Below are 13,531 nucleotides of genomic sequence, written 5' to 3' on the forward strand. Positions count from 1 at the left end.
CAATTAAAGAACATTCATTAGAAATATAATGTTAATGAATTACATAAACATAAACAACTGAATAAATAAAATACAACTCGTGACATCTATACTCTTCTAACCAACTAGACTCGTCTCGTGATATCATCAAGCTCGTCCCGTTTCCCGCGTACTATTTAAACAACCTAAACATAATCTGCTCCCCATATGACCAAATAATATCATATGGATCGACACAGGCCACCCCAAAAGAGATAGATGACAAACACAGACACACAAACGACAGTAACGATAAAAGAAAGTGGGACACGACTCAAGTGCGTGAGTCAACAATATGACCATGATATGAATGAAATACAATTATCCAACCATCACGCCGGTACTGGGACACGCCCAGACGTACCCATAACCATTGGTGCCAGGAACACGTCCACGACACCATACTCAAACAAGGTACTCCGAACACGTCGGTGGTACAGGGCCTAAGAGCGACTCGGGTCCCCTGCCAGACGTCATGCCTCACCCACACGCGTCCCTCCAAGACTCAAGTCATTAATGTGCACATTCCTATTGGGGTGGGAAACCCCAATAGGCGACTCAAGCGGAAGACGGTCTCCCAACCGCCTTCTGTCTCTATAGAACAAGTAACCAACCAACACCGCAATATCCTCCAATATACATGACAAACACCATAAATGCGAGATACCGTATAACATGCCAATTACCGACTCATTAAATGCAATTAATGACAAACAACTCATTTAAAAAATAGACACATTATCGAAATTGAGTAGGATAAACCTACCGTTTCGCAAGCTCCATAAGCAAACCCGAATAATAATAATCTTCCACAAAAACTGTCACCTAAATATAATTAATTAAATATTATTAATTACTAACTAATCTAATCTAATTAAATACGAATTAATTAAATAAATAAAACTCGTCTTAAGTTATTAAATCCCGTCTTAAGACTCGGTCAATAACCAACTACCACCACCTCCCGTCTCCCACCGTGGGCACCACCACCAACCATGGTGGACCACGGCAGCCACCACATCCAACAACAACCACAACAACACGGCAACATCAACAACACTACCCTACTCCCTCTAAACACCACTAAAATAACCACCAACCGCACCACCACGACCCCCACCAGGTCACGGCCACCGCCAGGCATCCCCACGCCACTACATGACCACAACACGGCCACCACAAGGCACGACAACAGCAGCACAATCACGATAACAAAAACAATGACAACAACCACAAACAGTCTGTACAACCCTCCTTTACCCCCCATTTGCGACACCTACAGCCACCTAATCCACCACCCAAGACCACCACTAGCTTCTCCTCACTACCCTCGACAAAACCCACCAATTACCACCCCAAGTCAGTCACGGTTTATGGGTTAAAAATCCGTCTTAAGATCGTCGCAGAAAATTGCTATAAACATATATATACTCGGTCAAACCCCTAATTAGGTGGTCAACGGGGTCCGTGGTGGTCAACGGTGGTCTGTGGCGAGTCAAGGTCGAGTCGGGTTAAATAAAATAAGATAAAAAACTAGTGTGAGACGGTTTACCTTACGATCTCGAGGCGGAGAGACGAAATCTCCATTTTTCTTCTCATCTCTCTTTTCTCTCTTTTCTGTCTAAAATGTATGGTGGATGGTGGATTTTGTGGGATTACAATAGGATAAGGGTAGTATGGATAGGATAGGGTGAAGTATATATGGTGAGTGCGGTATACGTATACATGTATCGTATATCATATTATTATTATTATTATTATTATTACAACTTATTATTACTACTATTATTATTATCATTACCATCATATAATAATAATAATTATTATTTTATTATTCCATCTCAAACATAACTTGTATAAATACAATAAAATATTATTTATATAATTATAAAATACGGAGTATTACACATTCACTAACTGAATTTGTAGCATAATTTTTATTATGGACAAAATTTAAACGTATACTTTATTTTTGACAGGGTCGGGAAGGATATTGGGATATTGGAGATCCAGATTTTGAATGTCAAAAATGTAGGGCTCAAATGTGGTTCGAGGAGAGAAAACAAAAAAGTCGTGGTACAAGATAGCCTAAATTTTCACTATGTTGTTCGAACGGCAAAGTTATTCTCCCATACTTACAGGAGCCACCGTATATCCTTAAGTCTCTTTTGAATGGACAACATCAGTTTAGCAAGCATTTTAGAGAAAACATCAGAGCTTGTAATTCGATGTTTTCTTTTACTTCTATGGGTGGTAAAATAGATCATGCCATCAATCAAGGTAGAGGTCCATACACTTTTCGGATGGGAGGTCAAAACGTTCATCGAATAGGTACTTTAGTCCCGCCTGCAGAGTCAAGCCCTAAGTTCTGTCAATTATATCTTTACGACACTGAAGAAGAAGTCCATAATCGTAAAACCGCCATCAGGTACCTATATTAATTTCTTTGTTATGTATAGTTGGAATGCATTTAATTTATTCCCATTTTGCTTTATAATTATCTATTTTTATCACAACAAAATTCAATTAAATGTTATTTTTTAAAATGCAGTCCCAACGATCCCGCCAGGTTTAACGATGATGTTATACGGCTGTTAAAAAATATGATTGACCAATACAATCCTCTTGCTAAGATGTTTAGGATGGTTAGGGATAAATTGTCTATAGATAAAGACAATGAAGTGAGTATCAGACTTATTTCCAGAAGAGAAAAAAATAGAAGAACATATAATCATCCAACGGTTTCGGAGATTGCAGCTTTGATTGAGGGGGATATCGGTCCAAATATGGAGAAAAGGGATATTATTGTAAAGAAGTCATGTGGTGGTTTGCAGCGGATATCTGAGTTACACCCTATATACACTCCACTCCAATATCCTCTCTTATTCCCATCCGGGGATGATGGTTATCGGTGGGTACCCTACACAGCGAAGCTTCTATTCGGGTCAGCACGAGCGATCAACCGCGTGAGGAAACAACGTGTCGGGAGTGGTTTGCCTATCGTCTACAAGATAGATCACCTGATATTGAATTTCCAACGTTGTTACTATATGGCAAGGCATTCCACCAGTTTTTAGTTGATGGTTATATGATGGTTGAATCGCATAGGCTCAATTACATATATTTTAACCAAGATCGACTTCGGGTTGATAATTACAAGAACCTTTCGAATGCTGTTGGGAGAGGAGACATCGAGCCATCTTCTGCCGGTGCTCGGTATATTGTCCCTGCTACTTTCCCGGGTGGTGACAAGTGGAAGAAAGTGAATTATCTCGATACCATGACTATTTGCAAGTGGTTCGGTTATCCAGATTTATTCATTACATTCACGTGTAATCCCAAGTGGCCGGAAATTATTCGATTCGTTACTAAAAGAGGCTTGAGATCGGAGGACTGTCCATATATTTTATGTCGCGTCTTGAAAATAAAGCTCGATGAGTTGATAAGGGATTTAAAAAATATCGACACATTTTTGGAAAAGCTAGAGCAGGTGCACATTAAACTTAACCGTTTTATTTAAACCATTATTTATCGTTCTACAGTACCATATATAATCTAATGCATTTCATATATTTATTTTGAAGTGGTATATACTATTGAATTTCAAAAGTGTGGTCTGCAACATGCTCATATACCATTGTTCCTACATCGAGAGTACAAATTCCCTGAAGCTGCAGATGTTGATAAAATCATATCTGCCAAGATTCCTGATCCGATTAAGGAACCTATCTTACATGGTGTTGTTTGTGAGTACATGCTCCATGGCCCGTGTGGTAAAGAAAAGTTATCATCATCGTGTATGGTCGGGAAAACTGCTCAAAAATTTACCCAAAGCCGTGTACTGAAAGAACAACGGTTGACGGTGAGGGTTATCCTATATACAAGAGAAACAAGAAAGGAGTTAAGGTAAAAAAGGATGGTGTTCCTCTCGTCAACGAATTTTTCATTCTATATAACTCTCAGTTGTTATTGAAATATCAGGCTCATATCAACGTCAAATGGTGTAATCAATCTCGATCGATTAAGTATCTCTTCAAGTATATTAACAAGGGCTCTGATCGCGTTACGATGCAGTCATCTTATATGCGTCGCAATAAGGAGGATCCTGGTCGATTTGATGAGATTAAAAGGTTTTACGACTGTCGATATCTATCTGCATGTGAAGTTGCTTGGAGGTTATTTGGTTTTGAAATTCATTATAGGACTCCTGCTGTTGAAAGGCTTCAGTACCACCTTCGGGATGAGCAGCCTGTTGTTTTTTATGATGATGATTTCATTGACGAAGTTGTAGATAAATCATCGATGGGAGTATCGCAGTTTTTGAATGGGATGGGCTGCAACAGTTTTGAACAACGGGATATGCAGGTTGCAAAAGAATTGTTATATTGTCAATTCCCAACTAAATTTGTTTGGAAGAAAAAGGAGCGGCAATGGAGTCTTAGGAAAAAAGGGTTTACGATTGGTAGGTTGGTTCACGTCCCACCGAACTGTGGAGAGCTGTATTTTATGAGAATCATGTTGAATCATATTAAGGGGCCCAAGTGTTTTGAGGACATCAGGACCGTCGACGAAGATGTATGTCCAACATTTAGAGAAGCGTGTTACAAATTGGGCTTAATTGGTGATGACAGAGAGTATATTGATGTGATAAAACAAGCTGCAGATTGGGGATCTGGATTCTACCTTCGGAACCTTTTTTCGACTTTATTACAGCCTGGTAGTTTGTGTATGCCGACCACGGTTTGGGAAGAAACCTGGCAGCTTCTTTCCGATGATATCCTTTATAGGCAACGCAAACTTCTTAAAAATCCAGGTTTGTCTTTTATATCACTCTACATTTATGGCTCCCTTGATAAGAATAAGTTTTTAATAACGGGTCATTTGTTTACTTTTTCACTCTATGTCTCATTATATTTATACTTCTGCAACATCTATTTGTCGATCAATAATATATGCACCTTTTTTTTCCTATATCAGCCTTACAACTGACTGATGAAGAGTTGAAAAATTATGCTCTTATGGATTTGAAAATTCTCTTCAATTAAATGGGAGTAGCCTAACTAGATTTATAGCCATGCCTCTTCCAGATTCTTCAACAACGTCACACCATCGAAACATGTTAGTAATGGATGCATTGTCGTACGATAAACAATCACTGAGGGAAGAAAATGAGCGTCAGCTATCTTCAATGTCTGATGAAGAAAGGTCGGTGTACAATGAAATAATGGACGTTGTTTTAAATAATAGAGGAGGGGTGTTCTTTGTTTATGGATATGGCGGAACTGGGAAGACATTTATTTGGCGTTCTTTGTGTTCTGGCATAAGAAGTAAGGGAGAAATTGTTGTAGCAGTTGCATCAAGCGGAATTGCAGCAACCTTGATACCTGGTGGTGTAACAGCTCATTCCAGATTAAGCATTCCGCTCAACTTGAATGAGGACTCTACTTGCTCTCGAATTAAGCCTGGTAGTGATTTAACTGAACTTTTGATAAGGGCCAAACTCATAATATAGGATGAAGCACCTATGACTCACAAACATATCTTCGAGGCTGTTGATAAAAGTTTGAAAGATGTAATGCGCGTTGTGAACGAGAGAAATGCCAAACTACCGTTTGGAGGTAAGGTGGTAGTATTCGGGGCAGATTTTCGTCAAACTCTACCAGTTGTCTCCAAAGGAAGTAGAGCAGACGTTGTGCGTGTATCTCTTTGTTCATCATATTTGTGGCCTTCCTGCAAGGTATTCTTCCTTAATTACCATACCAATATATATGTCTACCAACGTTATTAGTTACTACGGTTTTTAAATATTATACATATAAACATGATAACATTTGAATTTGTCCAGGTGCTTAGACTCACAAAGAATATTCGTTTTCAAGTTGGAAGGACAAGCGACAATGTTGACGATATAAGGATATTCTCAGAGTGGATCTTGGAAATTGGAGATGGTTTAGCGGGCGGTGAAAATGACGGGAAAGTCGATCTACAATTCCCAGACGACTTACTCATTCAACATGTGGCAGATCTGATTGCATCAATAGTAAATGTCACGTATCCAGATCTACAAAACCAGTTGTGGAACCCAGATTACCTCCAAGAAAGGGCAATCCTCGCCCCTACTCACGAGATAGTTGAAGCGGTAAATGACTACGTGTTGTCGAAAATCGATGAGGATGAGGTTATATATCTAAGCTCCGATGAAGTTTCTAACAATGATAGAGGCATGGGTGACCCTGACCTTCATTCTACTAAATACCTCAATAGTATCAAATGTTCCGGACTCCCGAATCATCAATTGAAGTTGAAGGTCGGTGTTATGGTGATGCTTCTCAGGAACATTGATCAATCACGCGGTTTGTGTAATGGAACACGGTTAATTGTGACTAATTAAGCGTCACGCGTGATTAGATGTACGATTTTAACAGGTAGTAATAAAGGTGATCACGTGCATATTGCTCGACTAACACTAACTCCGTCGGACTCCAGTAAATTCCCGGTACGTTTTAGCAGAAGGCAATTCCTCATCGAGGTCTGTTTTGCCATGACTATAAACAAGAGTCAAGGATAATCATTATCTCAGGTCAGCATCAACCTTCCAAGACCAGTTTTTAGTCATGGACAGCTTTACGTAGCGATTTCCAGAGTTACAAGAAAAGAAGGTTTGAAACTTTGATTTGTGATAGTAATAAGGTTACATCAAATACAACAACTAATGTAGTCTACCATGAAATTTTCTAATATTTGGAATGATATTAGACTATTTTCGTTAATTCTACAGTTATGTTTCTTCAATTTGATTGTAAACCTTTTTCAAATTTGATAACTATTTCCATTTTATGGCGATATTTATATTGTTTGCTTTTTATTATTTCCCATACATTGCATTTATTATATACTGTATACTATGTTTCATATTACAACACCGAATTTGTGGGTTTATATCACATATTTAAAACATGTGCAAGTTTCAATCCTTTGCAAACTTAACACGTGTTTTATTCTATTATCAATATATAAAAGAAATACAAATTAAAATATCCATGTATATTACTTAACACTCTTTATATATTTACAGTGATTTCAATGATTATAAACTCATACCCGTGCAAATTGCACGGGTTGAAAACTAGTAAGTTCTTTAAAAAAAAAATGGCGATCCTCACATTCATCCTCACTCTCACTCTCACTCTCACTCTCACTCAGTCACTCCCAAACCCTAGCACCCCAAAACCCGCCACTACCTCCCTGCCACCGGCAACCTCACCGGCGTCACCACATCGGTCGTCCACCACCGGCGTTCCTCCCTCCCTCCGACAACCTCTCTTCCTTTGCTTCTTTCTTTCCCTTTCTCCTTTTCTCCTTCCTTTTCTTCTTTTTCGGATTCTCCTTCTCCAGCCACCACTGGCCACCCCGTCATCCTCCTGCTGTTGTGGACCACCACCACTGATTTCCCGTACTCTTCAAGTCTTCGTCTCCTTCAACATCGAGTGTTATTTTTCCATTAATTGAAGGATTTATACTGTAAGTTGTCATGATAAATTGGTTTCTGGTATGATTTCTCATTGTTTTTTTTATATATTTGTGTTAATTTTGTATTTTAATTATCATCTTACTTTTATTTGTTCGTTTTCCATTCAAAATCTGGGGTTTCTCTAATTTCGACATAAAGTTAGGCTTTCTTAATTTTTGTTTATCTTAGATGTGATTGGCTTAACGATATTGCTTTTACATATGTTAAAAATGGAAGATTGGTATCACTGGCAGCTTTGCTTCCTGTGGCTTAAGAAAAGATTGATATAATGTGTGGGTGTCCCTCAACTAACCAACTCCACTCAAATAGGTGTTTTACAGATTGAATGGTCACTGATCTCTATTAATTATATCTTTCTTCTATTTTTTGTCAAATAGGCAATGCCCTGAGGTAAAAAAAAGCTGCCAGGTAAAGTAATAACCAATTTACTTAATGCTCTCAGTTTGTGTGATTTAGTGATGAGATTTACTTCCACATACCGGATACTTGTCAAACAGATCCAGAAAGCTCAGACTACAGATACCTGTTACCTTCATCTTTTGCTCCGGCCCAAGGTTTTGGTGCAAAATTTCGCAGTTATCCTTGTGTAAGTATTAAAATTGGACTTGAAAAGATTTGAAAATTTTATGTTGTTCACTAATTGATTCATGTTGGACCTTTAGTCCTAATTAATTGTTTTGATAATGACAGTAATGATTTGTATGTGGACTTAATATATAAACATATGCGTGTAATTGTGTGCTTAAGTTTTAATTTAGAAAGGAACAATTACAAGACGCAAGCTTGAAGTTTGGACCAAGGAGGTACAACTTCAAATATACTTGATCGATGTTTTCAAGCGTGATCAAGATTGAAAATCAACCACGAGACTCAAGATGAGAGACTTGTGAAGAGACGATTCGTGTACTGAAGATCTACTGAAGATTAGTTAGTATAGGTCGTCATCCGGTAATGGTTTTACTTTGTTTGATTTAAAGGTTAATGAAGTTATGACCTAATAGACATAACTTCATTGCTAGACAAAAATGATGCGTTAATTTTTGGAAAATATATTTTTAATGGTTTATAAAAATAAGAGAGTATTTATTTGGTTGGAATTAATTAATTAGAATTTAAGTTAAATAAACTATTGGTTTGTAATACGATATTTATATCGTCATGCAACCTAGGGCTTTAACTAAATTCTATCTCGATTTGTTGCGGGCTAAAGAAGCAAGTAATGGACCGATGGAGGCCTAGAGGCCAGCCAAACCCTAGGTGGCCGAACCCTAGGTGGGCCGAGCTCTAGGAGGCCGAAACCCTAGGGTGGCCGAATCCCTAGGGAGGCCAAACTCCTTCCTTTGTTTCTTTCTTGTTCTTCAAGTTTTATATTTCCAGAACATTCCTATGCCCTAGTTCCGAAATATTCCAAACCTAATTTACTCTACTATAAATACTCTCATTCATTCAACATTAATTGTTGACACACACATCTACAAATTTCAAAGAGAGAAAAATATTTTAAGCAAAAATCATTTGAGCTTTAATTCTTATTTTCATATTTGCTTATACAAAAATCACGCATCAAATTTGTCAATCACTCGAAGAAAAATCGTTATAGGATATTAAATACACAAGGATAGTATACTCACTCGCATAACGTGAGATTAGTATTTGTCGTTGTATTTTTCTTATTAACGTAAGAGCAACCTAGAGTATTTAGCGATACTCAATCTGAGTTATAATCATATAGTTGATTATACGAGTGGATTGGTAATTTTTGTAATCCGGAGAAAGGTACTAAAAATTATTAATCGAGAATAGTGGACGTAGGTTTCGACTTGTGAAACTGAACCACTTCAAAATCCTGTGTGTCTCTCTTTCTCTCTCTCTTTATTATTGTTATTTCGATTTTGCGTTTATTGTTAATAATTTAATTAGTTGATTTTAATCAATAAAATCAAGTAATTAATTTATATCATATATTTCGAAAAAGCGGTCATCGTTTTTAATACTCAATTCACCCCTCCCCCTCTTTCGTATTCGATCAATAGACTCCACAATTGGTATCAGAGCCTCGTGCTCTTGATAGCCTAACAGCTAGAGTTGATCGGTTTTTTTTGTAGTCTATTTATCGTTTTTTTTCCGCTGCATTTATTTTTTATCAAATGGATTCCAAACACCTAAAGTGTCCTATATTCAATGGGAAGAACTATGGTTTATGGAAAAATATGATGACCCACTTCATTAAGGGAAACGACTGGGAGTGTTGGTTGATTATCAAGAATGGTCCTAATAAGATCTTACTTGCAACCAGTAATGGCACTACCGTCGAAAAGAAAGAAGAAGACTATATTGAGGCGGATTATAAAAAGGCTGAGAAGAATTCAAAAGCAATAAGCTTATTGCAAAACGGTATGATTGCCACTGAATTCGATCGTTTCTCAACCAGTTCATCTGCCAAGGAAATATGGGATGGTCTAGAATTAGCCTATGAGGGAACCACTGTTGTCAAAAAGCAACGTATGGCATTACTAATGCGAAAATACGAGCTGTTTGCCATGGAGCAAAACGAGTCAGTTGATAGCATGTCCTCTCGCTTTTCTAGCATCATCAATGAGCTAAAGAATTTAGGAAAAACTTTTGACTCAGGAAATTGCTAGAAAAATACTCGAAGTATGTCTCGCGAGATGGAGACATAAAGTATCTCACATAGAAGAATGTAAGGACCTAACTTCATTATCCTATCAGGAGCTACTCGGAACCTTAATGGCTCACGAGATTACTCTTAATCAGGATGAGGAGGAAGTTGGCACAAGCAAAAAGATGGCCTTACAAGCTGAGTCTAGCAAAGTTGATGATTCTTCAGATATTGAAGATGAAACTAGTTTGTTTGTTAAACGTCTTAGGAAAAAGCCCTTCTTTCAAAATCAAAATAAGACCAATAACAAATCAAAGCAAACTCCCAAGAAAATTTTTGAGTCAAAAGGGTCTTTCTCAAATCGTGGATGCTTCAAATGTGGTGATAATGATCACATGATCAAAGATTGCCCTACATGGAAGAAAATTAAAGACAAAAATCTGCGTGACAAAACAAAGAAAGAATTCAGGCAAGTTATGATGGCATATTGTTGGGGAGACTTGGACTTTGAAGATGGCGAATCCGAAGATGAAGAAGAAACTGCCAACGTTTGTCTAAGTAACGTCAGTCTTGACCTATTCTCCGAAAGCGACAACGAAAGCAATGCTTCAAAATCTGAGAGATGTCTTGTTGGAAATTCAGATTCAGATTCAGAGGATGATGAGGTAAACTATCTTGACCTTAAAAAGCGTGTTAGGAAACTTTCTAAAGATAATTTACTTAAGTGTTGTGAACATTCCCTTAATCATTGTCATGAACAAAGTTTAGAGTTAAAAGACCTTAAGGAACAGATCTTAGATATTGCTGAGGAAAACCAACTTCTGAAAGCCAACGCCAAAAAGCTCAAATCTAAAGTTATGGCTACTCCAGCTACAACTTCAGACATGACAAATGCTGAGAAGAACGTTCTTGAATCAAAAGTTAAGGCTAGTGATGCCATAACTTCAGAGCTTAAACTCAACATTAAGAATCTTCAAGCTAAAGTTACGGCTAGTGATGCCATAACTTCAGAGCTCAAACTCAACATTAAGCATCTTCAAGCTAAAGTTACAGCTAGTGATGCTATAACTTCTGAGTTGAAGAAAGTCAATGAGATCTTAAAAGATGAGCTTAATGGCAAAGATAGTGTGGTTTCCGAACACAAGAGAGAAATTGTATTTCTCTCTAAGCAATTAGAAGAAGCTAGTAATAGCATGTCCAAACTTAAGGAACAACATGAAATTGAGAAACGTGACTTAAATGAACGTTTTGATAAATTCCGTGATAACTTTGAGAAAGGTAGCTCTTCCAAGGATTCACATGAAGATCATTCAAAATGTGAAAAAGAAATTGAGTCCTTGAAAGAATTACTTTTACATGCTCGAAAAGTTCATGATAAATGGGAAGGAAGCACAAAGGTCTTAAATTTCCTTACTGAACAATCCGATAACAACATGAAGATGGGACTTGGTCATGAATGCTATAGTCGTAGAGACCATGATAAATGCAAATCTAATCCTTCTGAAAATGATTTCAGAAAAAGAAAATACGTTAATCTCCCAGAATACTTGATTTGCAATTACTGTGGCTCTACTGGACATATACAAGTCAATTGTGTCAAACTTGCTTGGGATAAGAAAAAGAATGTTGAAACTGTTAAGACTTGTGATTTCATAGTAGAAGATGATGTCTCTACTATAGATGAACCCAATGACAATGAAGAACGCAATAATGAGTTTAGATGGACTTATGATATGGCTTTTGATTACTCATCTATTCCTTCAAAATCAACCAAAATGAATGAGAATCGAAAGCATACATTCAAGCCCAAAGTTCAAAACCCTAAACCTAGAGCGTCTCATGAAGGTACTAGACCTAGAGCTACTTTTGTTAGAGCAAAACCTAAAGTACCTTATGTTCCGATTGTTAGACAACCCAATGTCAAAGCCAAAAGAATAATAAGACAAGTATGGGTTAGAAAGGATCAAATATATAGAATTACTAACCATAAAGGACCCAACTTAGCTTGGGTACCTAAAAGTTGTATTTGATTCATTTGCGGAAGAAGTGAAAGAAAATAATCTATGGTATCTCGACAAAGGATGCTCGAGACACATGACAGAGACAAAGTCTTTTTCTTTCACTAGAGCCCTTCTTTGGTGGCAAGGTTACCTTTGGAGATAACAAGAAGGGTATGATTATTGGAGTAGGAAAAATTGGAATTTCAACCTCTCACTCAATCGACAAAGTATATCTGGTAAGTGGTCTTAAACACAATTTACTTAGTATTTCTCAATTATGTGACAAAGGAAATAGAGTTGTTTTTCATGCCGATGTTTGTCGTATCATAATTGAAGGTACTAGTAATGTTTTACTTGAGGGTCACCGTATGAGGAATGTGTATATGATTGACTTAAATGCTGTCAATACAAATTCCTTTACGTGTATGAAAGTAACTTCTGATGAGTCTTGCTTGTGGCACAAGAGGTTTGCACACGTTAGTCCAACTATTTTAAAGAAACTTAAGTCTATGGATTTAGTTGAAGGCTTGCCCTCAATTAATTTCGAGCAAGAGACAATGTGTGACTCATGTGCCCGCTGCAAACATGTTAGATCCTCTTTTAAACCTAAGAGAATAGTTAGCACTAAACGACCACTTAAGATGGTACACATGGATTTATGTGGACCTATGAGAGTTAGAAGCCGTGGTGGATCAAAGTACGTATTTGTTCTAGTCGATGATTACTCAAGGTATGTCTGGCCAATCTTCCTTTCCTCTAAAGATGAAACTTTCGATGAATTTGTGGTATTAATGAAGCTTGCCCAAAATAGATATGATAATAAGCTTATTTCGATTCGAACGGATCACGGCACGGAATTTGACAATCAATTATTTATAGAATATTGTAGGGAAAATGGTGTGGGGCATAACTTCTCCGCACCACGTACCCCACAACAAAATGGTGTCGTGGAACGTATGAATCGAACCCTAGAGGATATGGCTCGTACTATGCTTTTGTGTAGTGGCCTTCCTAGAAGCTTTTGGGCAGAAGCTGTTAGTACCGCATGCTATGTGCATAATAGAGCTATGATCCGACCTGTTTTGAAAAAGACTCCCTATGAACTTTTAAGAGGGAGAAAACCCAATATATCACATCTCCGTTGCTTCGGGAGCAAATGTTTTGTCCATAACAATGGAAAAGAAAATTTAGGAAAATTTGACCCCCGAAGTGATGAAGCTGTTTTTCTGGGATATTCGGATCATAGTAAAGCTTACAAAGTGTTCAATAAAAGAACCTTGCGCATAGAAGAAAGTGTTCATGTTCGCTTTGACGAAGATAATGTGTTTGATAAAGCTGAACAGGAAGAAGAGGATCCAGATG

The 13,531-nt window shown here is 37.5% G+C and overlaps 3 protein-coding genes across 3 annotated transcripts; all 3 read left to right on the forward strand.

Annotated features, from left to right (window-relative positions):
- The first annotated feature begins 2,264 nt into the window (after positions 1-2,264).
- LOC141632144 (uncharacterized) lies at positions 2,265-5,063 on the forward strand. Its single transcript, XM_074444719.1, has 6 exons — positions 2,265-2,446; positions 2,570-2,962; positions 3,127-3,508; positions 3,629-3,880; positions 4,000-4,831; positions 4,996-5,063. The coding sequence occupies exons 1-6, from the start codon at positions 2,265-2,267 to the stop codon at positions 5,061-5,063; spliced, it is 2,109 nt and encodes a 702-aa protein (XP_074300820.1).
- A 29-nt stretch (positions 5,064-5,092) lies between these two features.
- LOC141632145 (uncharacterized) lies at positions 5,093-5,530 on the forward strand. Its single transcript, XM_074444720.1, has one exon. The coding sequence runs from the start codon at positions 5,093-5,095 to the stop codon at positions 5,528-5,530; it is 438 nt and encodes a 145-aa protein (XP_074300821.1).
- Positions 5,531-5,542: 12 nt separating this feature from the next.
- On the forward strand, positions 5,543-6,409 carry LOC141632146 (uncharacterized). Its single transcript, XM_074444721.1, has 2 exons — positions 5,543-5,755; positions 5,864-6,409. The coding sequence occupies exons 1-2, from the start codon at positions 5,543-5,545 to the stop codon at positions 6,407-6,409; spliced, it is 759 nt and encodes a 252-aa protein (XP_074300822.1).
- The last annotated feature ends 7,122 nt before the right edge of the window (positions 6,410-13,531 follow it).

Source organism: Silene latifolia, chromosome Y (assembly GCF_048544455.1).
Source record: "Silene latifolia isolate original U9 population chromosome Y, ASM4854445v1, whole genome shotgun sequence".
In the NCBI taxonomy this organism is placed as follows: Eukaryota; Viridiplantae; Streptophyta; class Magnoliopsida; order Caryophyllales; family Caryophyllaceae; genus Silene; species Silene latifolia.

Coding starts and splice junctions, on each gene's coding strand:
- LOC141632145 (XM_074444720.1), top strand. CDS start 5,093: ATGCCTCTTCCAGATTCTTCAACAACGTCACACCATCGAAACATGTTA.
- LOC141632146 (XM_074444721.1), top strand. CDS start 5,543: ATGACTCACAAACATATCTTCGAGGCTGTTGATAAAAGTTTGAAAGAT. Junction 5,756..5,863: donor ATTTGTGGCCTTCCTGCAAG/GTATTCTTCCTT, acceptor GAATTTGTCCAG/GTGCTTAGACTCACAAAGAA.
- LOC141632144 (XM_074444719.1), top strand. CDS start 2,265: ATGGGTGGTAAAATAGATCATGCCATCAATCAAGGTAGAGGTCCATAC. Junction 2,447..2,569: donor AATCGTAAAACCGCCATCAG/GTACCTATATTA, acceptor TTTAAAATGCAG/TCCCAACGATCCCGCCAGGT. Junction 2,963..3,126: donor ACAGCGAAGCTTCTATTCGG/GTCAGCACGAGC, acceptor TGAATCGCATAG/GCTCAATTACATATATTTTA.